This window comes from Zonotrichia leucophrys, chromosome 5 (assembly GCF_028769735.1).
Source record: "Zonotrichia leucophrys gambelii isolate GWCS_2022_RI chromosome 5, RI_Zleu_2.0, whole genome shotgun sequence".
Classification (NCBI taxonomy): Eukaryota; Metazoa; Chordata; class Aves; order Passeriformes; family Passerellidae; genus Zonotrichia; species Zonotrichia leucophrys.
In genome coordinates this window covers 27,566,718-27,590,528 of record NC_088175.1, presented here as the reverse complement: position 1 = coordinate 27,590,528, position 23,811 = coordinate 27,566,718, and the positions used below count along the sequence as shown (strand labels likewise).

The following is a 23,811-nucleotide window of genomic DNA, read 5'->3' as shown; positions in this document are numbered from 1 at the left end:
TGCTGCAGGTCTACAGAGGAGTCACCAGGAGAAAAAATTATGTTCTCTTACATATAAGCCAGAACCAGAATTTAATATTCTGAATTCTCTACATTGAGTTATCCATTTTTGTCAGCAGCAGAGACTGGAGTGCAGATTCTGCTTCTGGGACTTCCCTACATCGGTTGTAGCAGTATGACAGAAGCAGTGAGCAATTTCCATGCTTGGGCTACATCCACCACGGGAAGAAACAAGCTTTTCCTCACTCATTCCTTTTGTGGAAAGGAGGTGGTGGTAGGAGCAGCACAAGCAGCAAGCCCACACGCAGTTCTTTACCAGACTGTACGCAGAGACAGTGAAAGTATTTGTCTGTTTTCACAGCAAACACCCACTTGCAGCTCTGCTCTGTGACAACAGTTCTGGGCTAGAGGGAATCATTCTGCAAAGCTGGGCTTGATCTTGGGCAGCTGGACCATTCTGACCCGGCTTGCAAACAAACTGCCCTCCATAGGGAGGCAGGCAGAGGTGCAGACATCTTTCTGCTCTTGCACTGTGGAGAAATGGGAACTCTGTTTTCAACATGTGTGATTTTCATTCTCTCTGCAGAGCACACTTTCAGACTCACTGATGAGCAGTGCCACAGCACAGAAAAGCAATGCTGAAACAGTTTTCTGAAGCAAGCTAAACACATAAAGGACTCTGCTTACTTTAAAATTACTATGCTCAATATGCCAATTAGACAAAGCTTTGTAAATTACCTGTCATTCCACCTCTCTCAAGGAACTGCTTGTAGGAATATAAATTATGCAAATTTTGAAGGGAAATGAGATACTCTTTAAGCAAACTGCCCATTTAATATCCTTATATTTCCTGGTTATTTCATGGTAATGTCAATGTGAGCACTGTGATCACACTGAAGGCTGTGGCAATGTTTATACCACGCTGGCTTCCCACCAGTCCCCAAACCTGATTTGCAACAGTTATCAGAGAAATATCTCTTACTGATAAAAAAAATATCTCTGTTCCAGTTAATTTCACCCATAAAGATGATGACTAATCTGAAGAGCACTGATTTTGCTGCTTTTCCCTCATATATCTATTCTGTGGTTTATAGTATATTTGGAAAAGTGAAATCTACTGAAGCACTTCACTAGGATATTTGGCCCAATGTAGCCTCTATCGAGGCTTCCTAAGCAGAAAGATTTCTTACCCAGGTTTCATAAAAACTCTGCCAAAGTGAATCTGTGCGTGAAGATCAATATCCAGCACCTGTTTAAGATAGTCCTGTTTAATTAAAAAAAAATAAAATTAAGTAACATCAAAGTGGCTTTACATCATCTAAGCATTCAAAGCAATTAATTAGTATCAAGTGAAGATGAAAATTTGCATATCCTGGAAGTGCTACAGCCCAGTGGGGAATTTTCAGCATTTGAAAGAAAGTGTTTTGCAAAAGAAGTAAAGAACAGACTCATTTAGGTGCCAAACCTGACTCCAGGAGAACGTATATTTCCTTTAAATACATGTGCAGCATGAGAATCTTAGAGCACCCCACAAATACCTACTACTAAAACATTCTCCGTGTCAAAGATGGAAAAAACCCTTTACGATTCAAAGCTAAGACTTTAAATGATCAAGTTGTTTAAATTTTGCCATGAAAGCTATCAGTTGTAGATTAAGAGATCTCCTACTACTTTTGAAATCAATACTGCACTGTAGAAATCATAGTTTTCCAGGATACTGTAATTATTGTAATTTCTTGGCTCTAATGGTTTAATTCACAGTAGTTGGTTTTATATTACTTATAAATAAAAAAACTGGTTTGTGAATGAGTTCAAGCTAAATGATTTTGCACAAACATGATTGATCCAGTTATTAAAACAGATGGAATTACTTGTTTAATCTTTACTGACAATTCCTGTACCTAAAGATATAGTACCTTATCTGTTGTGTTTAGGCTAAAGACTTGGGCCCTAGCAGTCATCTGTGAAGATACTCTTTGAAAGCAGTAAATCTGAAACTCCCTGGCAGTTAGCCCATTTTTTTGTGCATGTGTGTGTTCAAGTACTTGGAAAGCAGCAACTCATTTCAGCCAGGTGTTAACTCTCAATTATTAATGCATTAACCCCTCCTTTACTTTCTGTTTACTGTGTGGATGTTCATAGCTATTTCATTAAAAATTAAGAAAGTTGCAGAAAGCTCAGTATCAGAGGGCAGATCATCAGTGGAATGTAGAGCCTATTGACTTTAGGCTGTTGCCTCAAATTGACTGGGGAGAAATGAGCTGATAGTCTGAATGTCTGTAAGACCAATCAGCAGTTCAGCTACTTCTTAGTGGCATTGTGTCTGCACTATGTTGCCACAATCCCAATTTAAAGACCAGTATTTGTCCTTGATTATTTTTCTAGGCATACTGGAGACAATGGGAATAATTGAAAGTTATTTGCACTGGTTTAATTAATTATCCATTTTCAGTATGTATCCAATGATATGCTTTCTACTCAGAAAAGTAAACAAAACCAGGACTCATGTTTCCCACCTCCTAATGACCATCTTTAGTATCTGTTAGTTATAAAAGATGTTTATTTTACCTGCCAAGCTCACAGATTCAGCTTGGGATCAAAAAGTAATTTGAGTTTTCCTTCGCATAAGTCATGATTAATAAATGTCCTGCAGGTTCATCTATGCCCCACCAGCATCTGTGTATCCCTATTTTCTTTAATGGTTTTGGCACAGGGATAATCAACAGGAACTAAATCAACAATTCTGTTAATGATTCAAAAGGCAAATATATCAGCTCACTGGGTCTCATATGTATTCTCTGTAGGACTATCAGGTGCAAAATGTGATAAAACTATTTTTGTAACAGATAGAGCTTTGTCACATTCAGGAAACAGATGTGCTGAGTAAAAAAAAATACTATTTATATATTCAGGTTGCTTTTCGAAGTACTTTCAAAGTACCTTAAATCTATCTACATTTTACCTGCTCTAAAAATAAAGTCTATTGTCTTCATGTGCTATTAACCCAGCACCTTCCTCATCTACATAAATCATTCCTTAAATAAAGACACATTTATAAATCCCTCACATCAAGAATTAAAAGCTTCTCTGTTGTACTATGTCAACTACACTACAGAAACAAGAATGAACAGAATGAGCTTTGAAGATTATTTTCTTAAGTAATTCACACATAAGTGTTCCAACAAAAGTAAGGCCCATTTTTAATAAACATTAATGCAAAAGTAGTAGTTTGGACAATACACTCTGGTTTGAAATTCTTACATATATTGTAGGAAGTCAACCTTAAATGTTGTGTACCTTTTCCCCCATGGATACACCTCCTGATGTAATGATCACATCAGCACGGCTGATGCCCTCGTTCAGTGCATTCAGTAAATCATCTGGGCTGCAGGAAAGAACACGCAAGCAGATTAGCAGCAGGGAATTATTCTGAGTTGTAATATAAGTCTGTGTGCACACATACAGATGCACATACACACTTGTTTTAAGAGAATAATACAAGCTCTTTTCCTTCGTTAGATTCCACACCGTTCAATTCTAGTCAAGAGCTGCAATCTCATTAAGTGAACACCAGACTGTTTGGCACCTTTCTGTCTAAAGTTTGCAACAGGAACAGTGGGATACTTTAGACTGGGACTGAAGAATGCTATTATAAGTGCCTAAGAGTATGCAATTGGCACAATAGGTAGTAATACAAATTGTGACATAGATGAACTGACAGGGATATATAAAGGCACCTGGCACATGAAAATTGCTGACCACCAAGCAGGCTGCAGTACTACCTGTCTAAGCTTATCTGATGTGTGCAAAAATGGGGATGATGCTCCACTTCAAACTTTTGAAGAGTGGGAGTAAATCCTTTGTTTCTCTTCTCTGTTAGAGGGCTCTGAAGCAAAGCCACCTGTACATATCCGCTTCAGCTTGCAAAAACACAATCCATGCTGTTAAAAGGTCTATTCACCTTCATGAGAAACAGTGCAATGGGAGCTATGATATTCTCCTTACAAAGAGTATAACTGTGAAGGAAATTAGTGTCCTAACTATTTTCTTTCCATTTTAGGTCTAAACTGGAAACTTTGAAGCAAGCATTAGATATTTAAGAGCAGCATTGATGCTAATTCAGAGCTTCAAGGCACGCAGTGGAGAAACTCTGTAGTACACCTCACACAGGTCCAAAGGAATCAAAACCAATTTCCAATATATTAAATCCATACTTTGCATTTAACATTTGTGAACTGACCAGAAGCTGACCGGTTGCTATGAGTGTATTGCTTCTTCAACAGTATGTTTTCAGTTCAGTGATCCTGAAAGATTTCATGGGAGGCTGTTCCTACTTAGAATGCCATTGAAAGAATGGGCAATAAGGCTAGTGACTGTATGAAGGCCTTCAGCTGGAATACAGCACCTCAGGTAAATATCACACTGCAACTACAAAACACCATTGTGGGTGATGAATGCAGGCTGAAAATGGCATGAGGGCTATCCTTTGAGAGCTTGAGCTGTATTTTATCCAAAAGTAGACCTACAGCAGTGATTTTGGAGTTTGAGCTGAAAACACAAAAATTAGGAATATTATGCAAATTCTAGGTGACCTTTCAGAGACTAGCAGAAACTCTGTGTTTCCAAATGTCTCAAAAAGAAAAATCCTTTCCTCTGAGCATCCTTCCTTTGCCCATGGTTCAGTGAAATATAAGCAGCAGTTAGCATGATGTGATGCTAGGATGCAAGAATGAGTGCACTCCCTGAGTAAATAGCTCAGTGCATGCAACCTTGCACATGCCTCATCTCACCAGAGAGCCCTCCAGCATCCTCTACCCTGGTTATGACTTACAGGCAGAAAGACTCAAGACTCTTTCTCCACAATGTCCAGTGACTGAAGCACCATGTTCTTTGGCATCACAGTGTAGTCATCCTGCACAACTTTATTATTTATGCTAGATTACACCCCTCTCTAGGGTCAGATTGCTTTGTGAGAGGTAGGCAACAAGATACAGCAGAAGGAAGGGCAGATTGCTGTAGACTGCAATCAATGGGATAGAATTATACACAAGCCCTTTTTAAAAGGAAATAGTGGCTGCAGTTCTGTGGCATGCCATCATGACTATTGTTTAGGGTACTGGGTATCTTGGATACTCTTAATGGCCTACAAAGAATGCCTAAACTGTTTTCTTTGGGAGAAAAATAAACGGGCCCAAGCAAAACCAACTTCTTTGTTCTTTAGAAAACTGAGACATTTTATCAGCTGCCCCTTCTGAAATCTCAGGATCATTTTCTCCAAAACTCTGCACAAGTCTTCACTAGTCATTGAAGGAAAGCAGAAAGGAGCAAGTCTGCTGTTGGCTACTTCTTCAAAACCAATTGTCTCATATTGATCCTCTAAGTAGTATCTGTATGTAACAAGATATTATTTAAGATTATTATAGAGTTTGTAACAGGAAAAGTCTCTCAAGATCTAAGTATTCTTTAATCCTTGTCAGTGAGGCTGCTTGGAATGCAACAAGGAATACATATTCATTACCTAGGTCGATATTGGCATTCCTGAGGCACAGCAGTCAGACATATGCCACCATCACTAGCCTAAGGTTGCTTTCAGTACATTTTTCTCATTAGGTTGTGATGGAGCTGAGGACCTTATCTTGAACTTGCTCCAGGCTGTTTCATTTTATCTTGTTTAATTATTTAAAAGTCATTCATAGGTAGCAAGTCTACCTGTCTGGGGACATGCTAATTCTGGATAATGAAGTGGGTTTGCTTTCAGTTGTGGTTTGAGAATAATGGAGGGAACAATAAAAAGCAAACAAATATATATTTGTTGTTAAAGTTAAATAGAATGGAAAGGCAACTACTTACATATGGAATATATATGTATATGTATATACATTAAATCACTTAACAAAGGAAAAAAATGCTCTTCCCCCTCCAAATAAGCCTAAACTCAAACCAGGTGAGGACACAATTCATGTCTTTCCTTATGAGGACAGCATACCACTGGACAATCAGGTATTTTTATTTTGTCATGTAAAAAGCTGTATGTTACTAGACTTGGTGCATTTTTAGAATTTCCAGTAGAATGATCTGTATAATATACTTTTCTTCAGCATTTTTAAATTCTTTTTTTACCATCTGGATAGTGCAAGGCATTAAAAAATTCTATCATTAAAACTTATCCAGGCAATAGCACTGCATATCATCTTTAACATAGTTACTGAATGAATTTAATTATTTCAAAAGGAAAGATGGGATAGAAATTTTGTTGCAATAAACTGAATAATTATGTTAGCTTGGTTTATATTTTGAAAAAAGGAGACAGAATTCCCTCCCTTGCTGTTGCAGAAAATGTCTCTTTTTTGGACATTTTTGGCAGACCTCTTTTTGCCATTCAGGTCTGCTTAACTTTATGTTGTACTTAAAACTAGTAGTTCCATGACTCTGCAATTAGCACCAAACACTCCTTTCAGGAGTCCCCTGTTGCAGTCTCCAATCAACACTGTGAACATTTCCCTCACCTTTAGTGGATTTAATGCAGAGAGTCATTACTCAAATTGCATATTAACACTGAGTGGATACAACCAGATAACAAGATACTACTTCTTGTTTCATTTGTTGTGTAACAGTGAGCAGCTGCTCCTTTAGATTGAAAAAGTATATAAAAGGAAAGGGAATAAATAATGAAAACAATTAGATTCTGAAAGAATAGATGACTTTGGCATCTGAGTATAGCATGACAAGATTGTTTTAAAAGGCAGGTGACAAATTGCCATGAAGCTGAGAAATAACACTCTCTGAGCAGGGACAAATCAGAAGCTATATTCTGAAGCAGGGCAGGATACTGGATTAGCTAGATTAATGGTCTAATTTACTGCAATAAATCCTTTAAAATATCTTGTCAAAGTGCTATTCTTGGATTTTTTTCCTTCATGGACAGAACTGTAACAGGTGCTAAAATATAATGGTGAATACCTTAATCAATGTAAAGTAGATTTTGATGGGAAGTCTAATTTCCAGATGGCAAAATTACTCAATTTCATTTGGTGATTTTCAAAGTCAGAGTGACATTGTGCAACACAAGGGAATGTGCTTTTCTAACATGCTGCAACTTATTAAAAACATTATACTCAGGTATGTTTCAGATCACATCTGATCATCTTTTTTAATACCTTGAAGAAAATTTGTTATTTAAGGACTGCATACAGTTTATGAAACTATTCATATACACAAATAAGGAACAAATCCAAACTTTCTCTCAACACCTGGAGCAGATTGTGTCTGCATAAATGTTATGTGTATTGTACACACATTTTTGAAGCTGCATAGTAATTTGCATAAATAGTGCATGTATTTTTAACTACATCTTTATATTCTCTGCTAATTTTGTCAGTCTGATAAACAGAGTGTCTACTCTACTATCGCAGTTTCCTGATCCTTCTTGTTCAGTTTGTGGAACAGAATGAGCAGTATAATGTGGAAATTGGTTGGAGGGTAACTATTGTACAATGGCAGCAGCAAAAATGCAGTAAGTAAATGTGTGACATTGCAGCTGACTCTTGCTTTCATTGATTGGAAGAGAGGACTTGCAGGATGGCAGTACAGCAGGAACACCTTCTGGATTCATGAAAAATTCTGGTTATCAAAGTTAGTTTGTGGAAAACTTATTCAACACTTGAGCTGTCAATTGAGCTGTCTTTGAACTGAAAAGATATACAAGAAAGCTTAAGAGCTTGAACAAGAAAACGATGCAAGCCTCATTAAAATAGACATCAGGCATGTAAATTTTCTCCTTTCCACTCTCAAAAGAAATAGCTACATTATAGTCAAGACCAAAGAATTCTCTGTGTTTTAAGTGCCAGTCTGAAGTACCCTAAATTACAGTGTAATTTTCTCTTTCACATAGAAATCAACACGTTAATTCACTCTTGTTGATCCTATTGTTGTGCTTCACTGTCATTAATTATCAATCTGTCAGCTTTTTCTGTGATACAACCCTTAACAGCAGCACTTTGATACATGCAATTAAACCGCTCAGTTCTATAATTTAATATAGAAAACAAATAACAGCAAATGTTCAAAAAATCACCTACTACCCTGCAATAAAATGAGAGATCCCAGTTAAAATGGGACTAGAACCTTTAGTTAGGACTGACTTATCAAGCCATTGTCACAGTACAAAACCCATAGTTCATTACTAATTTCCAGGACCATTTCCACCACGTTCTTTGCCACAGCAGTCTCGTTCGTTCAATGCAACCTCATTACCTGACAAGTCACTGCCCATCCTCGCTGCCCACTGCCACATACAGCTGCTGCTACTGGGTGACTAACAGAAACACTCGTGGTTGTTGCATTTCTCTATGCAGCAGCCTGGGCTTTTGTAAACCCAGGTCTTCTGGTAACTTGCAAAATGTGTGCATGCACCATCACAGTCAGCACCTTGAGCCTGTGTGCTTTACAGAGATCCTGGACACAGATAAAGAAAGATACACATGCACCATAATGCACTAGATGCATGCACAAGTGTCTATTGTGAGTTCCAAAGCAGAGCTGGCCAACCTTTCTTGCCTGCTGTTTTACTTTATTTGAAAGTATCTCAAGTGTTTCAGTTATATTCTGAAAGACATGATTCTTCACAAATTCTGAGGAGCTACAGATTCCTGGACACACAGGGAAAATGGAAGTGCTTAGCAGTGATCCTACACAATCACACTAGAGACCAAAGTAGTCCAGCTGCTCTCTAAAATACAGTAGTTGACTGCAAACTGCAACTAGAGGTGCCCTGAGCTTAGCACATTCTGCATATGTTCCCACAAACTGGCAACAGTGGTTTGTACTACTTTTGCATCTTAGGAAGTATCTTACCTGCTAAAGAGATGTTCCAGAAGAACAGGTTTAACTGAGGTACAAAGACCTGCTAGAAATTCCCACTGCATGCAAAGATCCCAGTTAAACTTCTAGTTCTACCTCCAAAATAACAAAGAATTTGCCAAATTAAAATTTTCATCAAATGGTCTACTTGTTGTATTCAGAGATCTCATCAAGCTCAGTGATATTTCTTCTTGAGGAAAGACGGGATATGGATTTGATCCTTTAAGATTAACTCTCATTTTTTCACTGCTCATTCAGCTGAGGTGACAGATTTCAAAATGAATAGATGAATGCGGCGAGGCATAAAGACAGAGTCTGTCACCCACTTCTCACCTCATGGCCAAGAGGAATACTTTGCATATCAGTAATTTGCAGGATGCAGAATGGTGCATAGATGCCATTATTTTTAGCCAACTAAAATCCACCTTCTGTAGAATATAACATTGAGTGTAAATCGATGAATACATTTCACTGAATGCAATTCAATGAACGAATATTTGACAGTAATAGGAATTCTGTGTTTTGACTTGTATGGTTCTTGAAAGCAGAAGAAAATCCAGTTTTGATGGTGTATGTAGTAACATATGGACACACTTCTGAAACGGTATTTGTTTCAAAATTCTTAAGTGTATTTCATCATGTTCTCATAATGTATCTTCCTTTTACCTTCTGTGGTATTTCCCTGGATCACTCTGAACAGATGCAGTATGTTCTCCCTAGGAAAATAGGCCAGCTTGTGAAGAAAGCTGGAATAATTACAGCAGCTTTTGGCTTGTTTGACATAACTATGTAAGTTTTTTTCTATTTGACAGAAATATTAAAGAATCTGTCTTTGGTACTTTTTGCTGTTCCTTTAATTGTTGCTGCAAATATAAATGTTACATGTATGAACTTTTAGGGATTTTGGTTAGAGGCCTTCAATTAGAGGTCTTCAACTTTTTGCTGAAGTAACCATGAGAGCTGTCTAATGCCTTCAATGTTTTTTTTTCCTATATCAGGATGATAATAGATTTTCTTCCACTGTTTCCTTGATCTGCTTCAGAAGACTCCCACTCATATATATGCCAGAATGACAAAACATCAGGGAGGTCAGAAAAACAGATAGCCATGGGAGTGCTACAGGAAAAAGTCTCATGCACAGAAGCCAGGTGCTTATGCACTGTGGGCACTTTCCTGCATGAAGGGGCCTCGAGCACATCCTTGTCTGCTGCTCGTGTACATTCAGCTGCAAGCATTTCAGGGTGAATTGTAATTTTTTCCAAAAATGCTAAAAGAACAAGACCAAAGCTTTGATAACAGCTGTCTTCAGTTGCTGTGCCATTATACTGACTATTGAGCACTTAATTCTCTCTAAATCCAGTATAGTGTGTGTCCTTGGAGTGTAAGAAGCAGCCTGAGAACTGCCAGTTTCCACTAATTAAAAAACTATTCCTGGCTATTTTTGCTGGCTGAAGATAATGAACCTTATCAGTACACTTACCAGAAATCCATTAGTTTTTCTAAGAAATTGGACGGGATTACACAGGTAAAGATTTTTATTTTATCTTCCTTCTTACAAAGGAAGTGAGTCAATATGGAGTCACTGAAAAGTTTTCACTTTTTCAGTGCACTGGTGAGTCTGAAGGGCAACTGTGGTTCTGCAATTGTTTCATTTAGAGCACTCATGAAATGAGAATTGGCTTATAGTGACACAACTGAAAATAAAATATATGATGGATGTAATTAGTGCCAGTTGTTTACATTTAGCAAATAATATCACCAAATCTGACACATAGTGAAATGGCATTGTAATCACAGAATTTCTTACCTTTTCATTTTACTTTAGCTTCCACTGTAAGAGTAAATTTTCAATAAATTCAAAAGGAATTTAAAATTATTTAATTCTGTTTACCCCTGTAAATAGGTGTAACTGCTATTGATCTACAGTCTGGATGTCTCTAGGACAGGTAGAAAGGCAGTCCCTAAAAGCAATGCCTCACAATGAAGCAGTTACAATTAAGGTTTTCTCTAGGAAGCTCCAGCCCTTACAGAATCATAACTTAATCACTCAGAAAAATGTCTGTCTTCAGAACAAAAATGATTGGGAAGCCACAGGTTAGAAACAATATAAAAAGATTCTCTGACATCAGCTGTGTCCTAAAACAAGTAGTTATGTTTTAGGAAATACCAAATGAAATATGGCATTGATTTTTGTTTCCTAAAAAAAAAAAATAAAATTCTCCATGAAGAGTAAACTACAGTGTTAGAAATAAATGAAGAGAAGGAACTGAGAAACTTATCCTGTTTGAGACCAGCAACTTAATTTTTTTGACAGCTGCTAGTTAGTGGAAGGAACTAGAACTTCATTTGTCTCTACAACACTGGACCATATTCCTTCAAGCACAAAGATGATTTAAACATAGCAAAATGCCCATTGCCTTTTCTCCTGCTCTGGAAGCAGAAGCATTTTTTATTGCTCATGCTTTGGGTAGGAAGACTTATTCTAGGGGTTGGTTTCTTTTGGTGCTTTCTCTCACACTGCCTAGAAGAGACTAAAGCTTATTTAAGGTTTTATGCAGCAGCAATGAGTTGTAAACTGACTTGTATGAGGAATTCCAAGTTCATCACCTGCTGGTAGATTTCATCTTCTAAGTAATTTCAGATAAAGCAGACAGTCTGTATCACGTTCTTCACATTAATTTAAAATGTTTTAAATAGAACAGATTGTCATAAATTTTTTGGATGTTTAGTATAGCTAAAGGTTTAGTCCATTACATGATAAAAACCTAGATTTATAACAACCTGGCTTCAGCATGAATAACTAATTGCTAAACAAGAACCAGTTTTTTGAAAGCCAGGGATATGGTAGATTGACTCAGTCATGAGAAAAGCAATTTGTTTTGTTTTCCAGTATGCAAACATTAAGCTATAACCCAATCCTCCAACTTTTTCTTACAAAAATGGGCCCATTTACCCTAGTGAGGATCCTCACATGTGAAGTTTTCAGGTACAGTCTTCGATAGGATTTTCATTCCTTTTCTACCTATTTTTATTTTCTACGTGAACGAAACTATAGAAACTCATTATTTCTGTTTGTTAATGGAGAAAATGACAGGTGGCTTGTTCTCCCTCTGTCATCACTCCTGCTCCTTAGGCCTGTCTGTGTTAAAGGGCAAGTTCTGAAAATTAATCTATATTATTAAATAATCTCCCTAAGTAAGACATAGTATATAATTGCATATGTATTTTGGAAAAAATGCATAGTGCATAGTTTAGAGATTTTCTGAATGTTTCAGTTAGCTTGCTTTAGAAAAGTGGAAAACCAAGTATGCAGTATCCCAGACTCACAGAACATCCTGAGTTTGAAGGGCCCCACGAGGATCACTGAGGTCCAACTCCTGTTACAACCGAAGAATCACAGCAGTGACTTCCCTGGATTCCACTACTACCTTCAAGCAGGATTTTTCCTAATTGGCTCAGTTTTTAAAAGGGAAAAACCTTGATGGATAAAGATGTTTGCTCCTACTGATGAGTAATGTAAACATTTTCATTTTAGCAATGCTGTGGAGCCATGTAAGTCTACAGTGCGCTGGTGCGTAAGACCTTAACTGAAAAGGCAGTGCTACTTAATGGAGAGAATAACAGACCATCTGCTCCTGTAGGCCAATGCTGGCAGGAACTGTGCTCCAAGCTCTGCCCTGACAGACACCTGGCCGAGCCTGCCTGTGAGCATGCACGTGCCTCACCGTCCCAAGTGGTTCAAAAACAGTGCTCACCAATCTGGTAGGCCTGTCTCCGCAGTGTTCTGGAAGCTCTGTGTCCCTTCTTCTTTAAAAACATCTGGCTTCCTGAGGGTAAAGGAAGCAGAAGGGGTATAATAAAGAGCCAGGGAAGGAGAAAGTCTCCTGGGGTCAAAGGGAAGCTCTGTGCCCAGCTGTGTCCCCCTTGGTGGCTCTAGATATTCAATATCACCACGGGAAATGCTTCCTCTTTGCATGGCCGGCCAATGGGAGCGAAAGGGAGCACACGGGAACATCTTTCCCTTACAGTTCGGATGGGCTTCTCCCAAGAAATGAAGAGTAAAGTTATGGAAGGATTTAGGCTCAACTGGACATGCCAGCAAAGCATAGTTCATCTTTCCTTGCAGTGTCTATGGAGAAACTTCTTTACTCTTGACTTCAAAACAAAGCAAAATGAAGTGTTAACTTGACGTTTTGGAAGGAGGATTACAGATAATGGGAAAATATTTGGAGATGGGCCCCATTGAAACATTTTTACTCACACTTTTAGCTTCTTATTCAGGAAATAGGTCTCAAGGCATAATAACTGTCACCGGGGGGAAAGAGCTGTAATTATCCTAATTTTATAACTCCATAGTCAATAAAGATGCCACTTCATTCATGAGAAGCTTCATACCCTGCTGCAAGAGGCAGGATTAGAAAAAATGTCCAAAACTGAGAAACTCCTATCAAGACCTTATTTAAAACAATTAATGATTTGTTATGAATTCCCAATTATGAAAGCAGCATTACCTTTTACATATATTTCTTCCAAGTCAGTTTTGCTGTGAAAAAACTATTTTTAGATAGTGTCCTTTGTAAAAGGAATATGAAATCAACAGAAATGATGTTTTTATACTCTTAAATGTAGGGCTATTAAATGCTAAAAAATCTTCATTAGACACGAAGATCTATAAATATACCTTTAAAAAAACCCTGAAATCAGATATTCATGATTGAAATGGACCATGACATCAGTCATCACTGTGTGACTCTTGAGCCATTTCTCCATATCAGCCGGCAAGACAGTTAACAACAACGAAGTCGACCTCCCTCCCCAGTCCATGGCCAGCTGAGCCTGCACAAGGCGGCTTCAGTCTGGTATTTCAAAGTTCATTTCTGTGCTGCAGACACTCATGTCCTGTCTGACTGGGGAATGTGAGAAGAAGACTGGGTCAATGTCCCTACACTACTGTTACACATGCCCAAAGTCACTTCTAACACTGAAATCTAAAATCCTCTTTTGTCACCTTGTAAATCCCCACCATGTTTCTCCTCATAGTTCATAAAGAGAGTCTGGCAGATTGAATGCATACTAATGTTGATAGGAAGAGATGGAAAAATATTCAAATTATTCAGGTTAAAAGTTTAGATGTCCATTTCTTTCTGACAGGCTTCCCAAGAAAGCCATTTCCTAAAATGGCTTCAGTCTCTCATTTTCTCTTCCATTCATTGTCAGAGTAACAAAGTCAATCTCTGTTTCTCAAAACAGGGTACCTGTGTCATGAAATGACACACACAAGACTTTGGGATTTCATGAATGATCCCAGATTCTGGTTTAACCACCAATGTTACAGACAGCAGTCTAAACAATCCAAAATCTTTTCCAGCATGATGCTAAGCTCTGTTGTGTAATTTCTGCTGGTACTAGTCTTCTGATTTTATGCTTCTACTATGTATTGTCCATTAGAATAACGTAAAAATTAATTTAATTCTCTGAAATAATACTTAAGAGATTATTTGCAACCAGGAAAAATAGCTCTCTTTTTTTATGATTTAGTATTTAAAATAGTGTGAGAACCTCCCTGAACTCGCTTCTGTTGGAATTGTAAATAAATATGCAATCTCACTTTGATATAAATATCAAAGCATTTGATTTAGTTTCCTAATAACTAATTACTATCACTGTTAAAATTATGCTTTACTTACACTCTGAATCAGTCTAACTTGAATACATAGGCTTTGCTGCTGAAATAGAAAGCTTATTAAATTTGTTCTCCATGTGGCTCAGTATTACTGGAAGGTAATCAAGTGATCTTGTAAGAATGAACATCTGTTGGACTAAACAGCCTGAGTTCTGGTATTACTTTAGTACTCAGTCCGTCTTTTAACCACTTAAGAGATTTAACGGTCCTTGTCCTGGGAATACAAAGGTGAGGGCGAATTTCATCTTCTAATTCTAGAGAAGATTAGCTCTTTATATATATATATATATATATATATATATATATATATATGTGTGTGTGTGTGTGTGTGTGCTAGAACTTGTATTTAGATGATTCACAAATGTTTCCTTAAATCTTTACTTCTTAGGATATAAACCGCCAGCCTGTAAATTTTACTTATATTCTTTACTCCTCTATAGATGAATTCATATTTGGCTGTATTAACAGCCAAATATTACTTAACCCAGTTTTGTAAGTGATTCCTGTCACTGACACAGTGAGCCATCTTCAGTGTTCACCACCTCTTTGGCTGTTCTGTATCTACTGCCTTTATTAGTTTTCATTGCCTTCTTCTAGGATATTAGTAAAATTTCAAGCCTCAAAAATTTCTCAGTGACTTAGAAACTCAAATTCCTGTATATGCTCTAGGCATTAAGAAGGTTGAAAGTCATTTAAGTGAAGGATACTTTGGCCTCTAGAAGCTGGAATTCTCTTGAAAACAGATCTTATCTCTTCAAGGACTTTTAAAATTGTTAACTTAAGCCTCAAAAATAGACCATAAAAATAGTAATTTTTATTTTCCTCAAACAAATAGATTCTCTCTGTTTTCAAAGACAGAATTTTCAAAGTGTTCTGTCCTCTTTATGATCTCCTCTTTACTGTCATGTGCTACTACTGAGCTGTGATTCTAAACATGCTAATTCAGGAAGGAGCCCATGCTTGTGTTGAACACAGTTAGGAGGAGAATGACACACTGCTGTGCATTAGCTTTGCACCAGCCACCTCTACAGCATGAAATTTTATTACCTGTCACACTATGTAGTTTCCTACTGGTACAGAAGACTCCCTAGGACTTGCACTGTCCCATTTCACAAGTTCTTTTTTCACCTCTGTTTTGGCTGAGACATTCCTTTGTGGTTTTGGAAGATGTGCATTAGAGGAGATGACTTGTCAATATGACAACTTATCTGAAGATTTCCCTAATGATTATCAAGAGTAGTTGTGACAGATATTAAACACTTCTGCTTGAAAAGGAGAATATTCTTGACAGGGCACAAGGAAGGAGAGGACATCTACATCTGAATCACCTTCAAACCATTACTCTGTGTTCCTGCATTCATTAGGCTATGATCAAAATTTATAACAACATCATTTTGTGAGTAGAACTGGAAGTGAAGTCACTTTAGCAAAACCTAATATCGTGACATTTAATGTACTGTCTTTTCTCTAACATGCATTTTCTTGCAGCCATTTGTTAAATGATACTACTACTACTACTACTAATTTGGTTCACAGTATATTTGCTTTTAGCCAAGCTGGCATTAAGCTGGCGCAGGGAGAGACCAGGATTCTGTGCCTGGATTTTGCCCATAACTCATATTGCAACTCGTATGATCATATATATCAGGCTGATATTGCATGAGAAATTTTGGAGTTGGAACAGTTTCTTCCCTCTCCTCCCTCCACTCCAAATGTTCCACCTATATTATAACAGTAGTAATTACATGCAAGCCTCACAAAGACAAAAGATTTAAACCTTTTTTTGGGACGACAAACTTAAAATTGAAGCTGAGCTGACTAAATCCTTCAGTAAGATTTCAGTATATACCTATCAAAGCTTTTATTTTAGGGATATCACAGAGTAATGCTGTTACAACAGCAAGGGTGATTTTTAATAGGTTTACCTGTCATTTAGGAGCTCTATGTCTAATAGTATGTCAAAAAGAAAAGGTAAACAAATAAGAGACTAAACACTTCCCATGTAGAAAAGCTCTCATAAACTGCTGATTTAAGAACTCTTCAGATAAATCTTTCAAGCAAGTGATGAAATAATATGAATTTCCTGAATTTTTCTCCTAAAGAGAGAGAGTCTCTCTCCACTGTGAAATCACAGATTCATAAATGAAAATGCTGTTGGAAGCAACTAAATATTATACATGCCTCTGAGAAAAATTATAAGGGAATTAGAAAATAGGGAAAAGAATGCCGAGAAGGGGAAAATGCACTCATGTAAACAAAAGTAAAAGCAGAGGAAATTGAATTAATTACATACATGATCAAAATTCCTTAGCAAGCCTAATAAGTCTTTCATAGGAGAAAAGCTGTCAAAACTGAAGACCACTTTGTAAAATAGAGGCCCATACTGCAGCAGATTTTGCTAGGGCTAAACTTTACACTTTAAACAATGGAATACAAAGAACAACACAAATGAAATAATCAGACACAAAAATATCCTGACAATTAGACTTCTACAGATCAGATCAGATATGCAACTTATTTTTATCACTGGTTTCCAAAAAAACAAATAAATTCACAAACTATAAGATAAGCAACGTAAATGAAAGCCTTTTTAACTTGATATTGTTATTAGGAGGCAACATTGAGAAGTACATTGGAATACCAACTTTAACAGGCCAGTTGTTATTTTAATTTTTAGCAACTGCATCTGAGATTCAGACAAGAAACGTAAGACACAACAGTAACAACAGTATCAGAAGGGTTCTTCCTTTCCTTAGTTTTGCATTTGTTTCTTGTGTTTGCAGTAGCTCTGGAAATGGATTTATCTTCCATTTCTACTCAGAGATGTGTGCTTTTGAAACAGCTTGGCTTTTATGTGCTAAGAACACAAATAGAGAAAATTTTGGCTTCTGGCCAGACCTAACTTCAGCTGTATCACATTCCCAGGTCTGTTCCTTTCTCCTATTGCTTTCTTCTAGGATTTCAACTGTAAACTTTATCTATAGGTTTTGGAATGGCTGTTTTTTATTTTGAATATTGTGTGATATATACAATTTATGAGAACAGAAATGATGGTGACAATCTCAGAAATCATTAAAATGCTCCCAAAAGAAATATAATATTGGTTTAAAATGAAAGTGCAATTTTAGCCTAAGTCAGACTTGAGTGGTCAGTTCAAAATGTAACTTCATGTATGATCAATATGCAAAGGCATTTTAAAAATGCTTCTAACTACTCTTCAGAAACCCAGACATTCAGTGTGCTTCCCCATCTTTTCACATTCTCTGTGTTTACATGTATCACAATCCTGGGCTTTAAAGCAGCTGGACAAGCTAATTTTTTACCTAAAAACCTCTGAGTGATTTGCATGCTGAAATTATATATAGGAATGACCTCTAAATTTGTCTTTGCAAATAATACTGTAAAAATTTTTTTATGCTTGAATATTAGAACTGCAAATATGATTGAAGAGGATTTCCATGGTTGTTAGAAACCTGAGCCATTACAGCAATTGTAATACTCAACTGTGCTCCCTATTAGCTTCTGTCTCCCACTCCATTAGTGCTTGTGGTGCACAGGAAGTGATACTCCCAGTAAAATGAAGCAAAATTTACCCCATGAAATTTGTTTTGAAAAAAGGAAATAGGAAAACAACCATCTAAATCTAAAGTATGGGAAGGAAGAAATATATACCATGACACATGAAAAAAATAAAAAGTACAAGTTTTCAACTTTTCCTTCTGAAAAGTATGTTTGCCAGTATTTTTACTACACCAGTAGATATTGCAGGCATATAAAATCTTTCTGTTTTTCAGTGTCTGGATACATATTATACACACAAAATACACATATATATGAGCACACACAAACACACATAATCTATGGTTTAACTTCAGTAAACCATAAAACAGACACTGAAGCCTTGTTCCTCTCTTCTACAAGCATGCTAACTCAAGTGTCAAAATTGCACCCTTTGTAACATCTTTCTCCTGCGTTTGTTCAAGTGCCACAGTACTCCATCAAATCAGTCATGTTAGCTCAAAAATATGTACTGAAATATTTGTATGGGCAACACTCTTTTAGCTTTATTACGTAATGAAATAACACCGTACTTCTTATCAAGCTGATTTATACAATCAGATTTTCCTTTTGAGTGAAACAGAACTGCTGATGCGTTTTGCTGTAAAGATGAGGATTGGGCATGTGAGTGTGGAAGAACGGCAGAAGACTTGCTAGGACTGAGTCCTGATATCTGGTGCAGAAGATTCTTAGCTAAGTCAACAGTGCTGAATTATTCTTTCTAAAGTTACTGCAAAGTACACTCTGTGATTGGAGGCTCATTATTTCTATTCTATGAGCTAAAGTAACTACCTCTGCAGAAGCTGCTTTGTTAGCATGAAACAGAAAAAAGCAGAAAACCAAACATTTAAAAAGAACTGTTACTACCTTTGCCAAGGTAATGCTATCTCAAGTCTCAGAGATCATTTTAGTAGCTAAGATTCAAAAGAATCCACCTCTCACATAACTGAAAGCAAAGCTGCAGGCACTTCCTTAGACTGATATATTGGTTTGCTGCCTGGTGTTCAGCTAGCATCTGACAAGTAAAAACAGGTCATAAAATACATTTGTAAAAAATATAGAAAAGCAAAAAGTTCTCTTGGGCCTTAAATCCCATTCACTGCAAGAAAGAAATTCCAAAGAGCAATGAAGCTGTTGAAGGATCTGGGGCACACATCTAATGAGGAGTGTCTGAGGGACCTGGAATTGTTCAGCCTGGAGAAAAAGAGGTGCAGGGGAGACCTTTTCACTCTCTACAGCCACCTGAAAGGAGGGTATAGCCAGGTGGGGATCAGTCTCTTCTCTCAAGAAACTTGTGATAGGATAAAAAGAAATGGCCTCAAGTTGCAGCATGGGAGATTTAGATTGGATATTAGGAAAAATTTCTTCTCTGAACGGTCCTTCAAGCATTGCAACAGGCTGTCCAGGGAAGTGATGGAGTTTCTACCCCTAGAGGTATTTAAAAGACACGTAGGTGTGGCACCTGGGGACATGGTTTAGTTGAGGACTTGGCAATGCTGGTTGGACTTCATGATCCTAAAGTCTTTTCCAACTTAAATGATTCTATGATTCTAAAACTGTTTGCTGTTTATTACTGAGAGCTTTCAAAATTATTTATCTTCACAGACTCTCCATGCCTAGGAGGTCACAGAAACAATTCCTGAAGGCAATGGAGTACATATCTACAGTTTTGTACAATGACCTTAAGTTAAACTTTTTTAACATTTTTAAACTTTTGATAGTGTTAACTTTACAGCAAAGTTGAGACTATAGCTATTTGATTAGGACAAAGCCATAAAGAACAAACAAGCTTTACACTCTTATTTTTCCAGAGGGGACTACCAGGGAAAGCATCTTTTGCACTGGATAAAGCCATTGGTAACACAGGATGCAAGATGCATTGACAATAATGTTGATAACAGTAGCTGTTACTTTTGCTCCTGCAGCTGGTAAAAAGTTCCATCTACAGTATTTTGCTGAAGAAAACCTCTGACAAACCCTTTACACAGAGATGACTCCCAGGAGGTAAGAGACTTTTTGCGGCTGTTTTCTTTTTTCTTGGCTACACAGATCTAGAACCTGATCTCTGGATATAATAGTTTCATTTGAAAACTTTTCTACTTATGCTTACAGTTTAAAAAGGTCCTTATAATATAGAAAGCTCCAGTGATCCAGGAGCAATTTAGCTATCTCATTTAGATACCACTCCTGGAAAGAAGAGCCTCATGAGTTTTTATGACATCACCACCTGAAACTGGAAGCATTCATAGGCAGGAGGGCTGGGTATCTCTTGCTGGTTGGAAATGCAGTGGCATTTGTGGTGTTTTGCTAGGTTAGAGAAGCAAAAAGGGATACCTGGATGCAGTGAGAGTATCCAGAAGGGTTTGCCTTCCCTAAGATCACAACTGTGATGTCACATTCCCTGTATGAGTACTTCAAACTCAACAACATTTCCTGCAGCCACCATGCAAGTTTAATTATTGCAAAACCATGCAGTGGCTGGCCCATTCATGCACTTTCTGTCAAGCCAGTCATGTTTTGTATTGAATACTGCTTTAGGGAAGACTGGGTTTGAAATGACCAGCCCTGTAATAGTAACCTGGTTGGATTCCTTTTTAGTCCTGACTGGGACCTTGTCATCTGCTTATCTGCTTTTCTTTTTTTTTATTTTTATTTTTACTTTTAATTACCCACTGGGATGAACTGAACAACTCCCTGTCAAACCAAGTCTGTCAGTTGGTTTGATACCCCAACTAAAAAGCAAGAAAGACCTTTCAAAGCCTCCAGGTCTCAATACATTGAGGAAATACATTATGCTGAGAAACTCAAGCCTTGGATAGCAGTCACTGCCCAGTCTTGGGAAGGACAGAAAGCTGAGCACTTCAATCACTTATCCCAGAGCTCTCAAAAGATGTCACTTCACTACCACTGGGAAACAAGGAGCAATCACTGTCAGATGAACAGAAAGACTGATCAGTAGGGTGCTACTCTGGGGCAATCAAAGTAAAGATCACTAAAGTTAAAAAAAAATAAAATTCCACATATTTCTGGAAATGATGACCAATATGCAGCAGTGGGTCCTTCCTCAAAAGAGAATTACTCAGAATATGACAAAATTGTATAGTCTAAATCAATTTTGGCATGGAAAATAAACCCTGAGAGAAACTTTCCTTCTCCCTTTATTTGACCAGAAAAAAGTGTAGCTGCTGTAGAACTGTCTCCCCTTATGTGTTTTAAGTATAGCGCTTGGAAGGATACTGCAACAAAAAATTCAATTTGCAACAGGAAACAGATCATCTGTTTCAACAAACAGAATGCAAAACAAATTAAACACCATTAAATACTATTTTTTTCAAAAGAATTGACCTAATATTAAAATAGACTTATTTCTTGCTATAATGAAAAGGATGAAATACTTTCTCCAAGATGTGCCTTGTCACAACACTGTGACATTTGTAATGAGTGACATTTTCTCTGGTATTTCTTTTTCCCATGGATGCCATAAAGTGCATCACATGAATATGAAGTGACATCTTTACTAACATGAGGTACTTACTTATCCCCCACAATTCCCAGGTTGATTGTTGGATAGCCGTGCTCTTGGATTGTAGCTAGCAGAGTTGAACGGTTACTGTCCCGAATCTTGCCTGGCAAGAGGTCATCCTCAGGATTCAGCAGCTATAAAACCAGAAACACTCAGTCAGTTGCCTTGGAACACTGTACTTTACACAAGTCAAGTGAGAATTATTTCTTCAGGTTGGACAGGATATTTTTAGACACATATCATGAAACATATGTATAAAGTGATTTAGTGAATTTTAATTAATAAGATATGTACTGTGCTTGTTTAGTCCAATCCTCCATTGTTTAGTTTGTTTCTACTGGTTCATGTCTGCAAAACATTCTTACTCCTATGAGTACCTGGCCTCTAATCTGAGACATTAGCAATCAAACAAAAAACTTTCAAGTTTTCACGTCATTCTTCCTCTTTAAATGATTCTAAGGGAACCTCATTGATGTTGTTAACCAGATTTAAAGGCATTAATAAACATTTGAACAGAATTTCCTTGTCTGCTCACCAAAAAAGATATCTTAAATACAACATTCTGCATTGGATTAATGAACAGAAGCCTTATGCTTAGTTCATATATCAATTACTGTTTTGGATGAAGAACTTTCTCTTAAGATAATCTATCGTGGCAATTACCTCACATGTGTTATGTATTTTGGAAGCTAAACTACAAAACATACATATATAAATGTATGTTTTATATATATTAGAAATTCCAATACAATATTGACAAGAGGTAAATAATGCTACTACTAATAAGAACATATCTGTCAAAATCACAGCATTAGATAATAAGGTAAGAATAATGAGAAGTGGAGTATGGGTAAATTTTATGCTTTGGCTTGCAGCTCTGTTTCTGTGAAGATTGTCATAGGATGTTAAAGAACATTTTAGCATTTTACAAAAGAGAATGTCTACATCAGTAAAGGACCCTTTAATGACATGCAAGAATCTTCAATCATATGGAAGCTACCAGTCAGAAAATCACCATCTGTAATCCTTGTAGCTCTATGGATTTATTCCTCAGTTAGTGGTTTGGTTCCTGCATGCCACACCCTGTTTATGTTATGAAATCTGGCAATAATCTGTACCCCAAGACAAAAAAACTCAACCTATGAAAAGTTTTCCAAGTCTTTCAAAATTGAACATATCCAAGCTGCATGAGAATACAGCTACTGAGTTAATATTTGAGGCTGGATTTCAAAAAGCTTGTCTTAAAGGACAGTGAAAACTTCATGCTGCCTTAACCCACATATCTCAACCCACATGTTCTTTAGATTTTGCTCTTCCTATTCTTTCTCTGTCCTGTTGCTGGAAGAAGTGAGAGGGCACAGTTGCTGGCCTGGGTCAACACACAACATATGTAAAGTTAGTAAATTAAGTTAATCTTAAACCTGATTTTTCTGATGTAGTTAAAACAATTATAAAGCTGGTCTGCAATTCTACCAACAGGAGAGTGTCTGGATGTCAACATGTGCTACTATAAGAAAGAATATTGAGGCACAATACTGCAACAAGGCATTTGGTAGAACTATTGAGTTTTCCAAGTCAGCTTGTCTGCCATTTGTGTTATAGACATAGAGGACGTTGCTTAAAATAAATTACTCTTCAGTCATGACTGGCAACGTGAATTACAACCCCAACTACCCCACAGGTTCTCCCTTGCTGGCAGGAGGAAAACAGCTGGCACATGGTTGGATACATTACCAAAATTTTGGCAAAGAGAGTGTGAGACCTGTGAGAAAGCCCCTAAGGGAGAAAACACAAGCAGATTATTATGGGTTGATGCCTCACAGAAATAGCTCATGTCAGCATGAGTTGCTCTCAAAAGTGAGTCTGCTTGGGAGTAGGGTGGAAGTCACTAATCCAAAACATTGCTTAAAAAAAAGACAGCATTTCAGACTATAATTCTAAACAAACTTTTCTTACCTCATTCCCTGTTGACATGACTGCAACCACTGGAAACTTGTTAACTTCTACTTCAGTTACTCCAACAGTTGCTAAGAGACCAATCTCAGATGGACCCATGTGGGTTCCTTTAGCCAGCACACATTCACCTCTTTTAATGTCATGTCCTATGGGTCTGAAAATCAGGACAGAAAAACAACATGAAAGAAAAATAGGATGAGAACCAAAGTACCTTTCCTTCATTGGTCCTGCTG

At 37.2% G+C, this 23,811-nt stretch overlaps 1 protein-coding gene across 18 annotated transcripts in view; it reads right to left on the bottom strand.

Annotated features, from left to right (window-relative positions):
* Nucleotides 1-23,811, bottom strand: part of GPHN (gephyrin) — a 270,224-nt gene that overhangs the window by 6,758 nt on the left and 239,655 nt on the right. For all 18 annotated transcript variants that reach the window (XM_064713503.1, XM_064713509.1, XM_064713512.1 and 15 more), the window contains 4 exons: nt 23,579-23,732; nt 21,635-21,756; nt 3,297-3,384; nt 1,190-1,263 (listed from right to left, as the gene is read on the bottom strand). In XM_064713503.1, the coding sequence (XP_064569573.1) occupies nt 1,190-1,263; nt 3,297-3,384; nt 21,635-21,756; nt 23,579-23,732 (438 nt within the window). The remainder of the gene's footprint in view (nt 1-1,189; nt 1,264-3,296; nt 3,385-21,634; nt 21,757-23,578; nt 23,733-23,811) is intronic.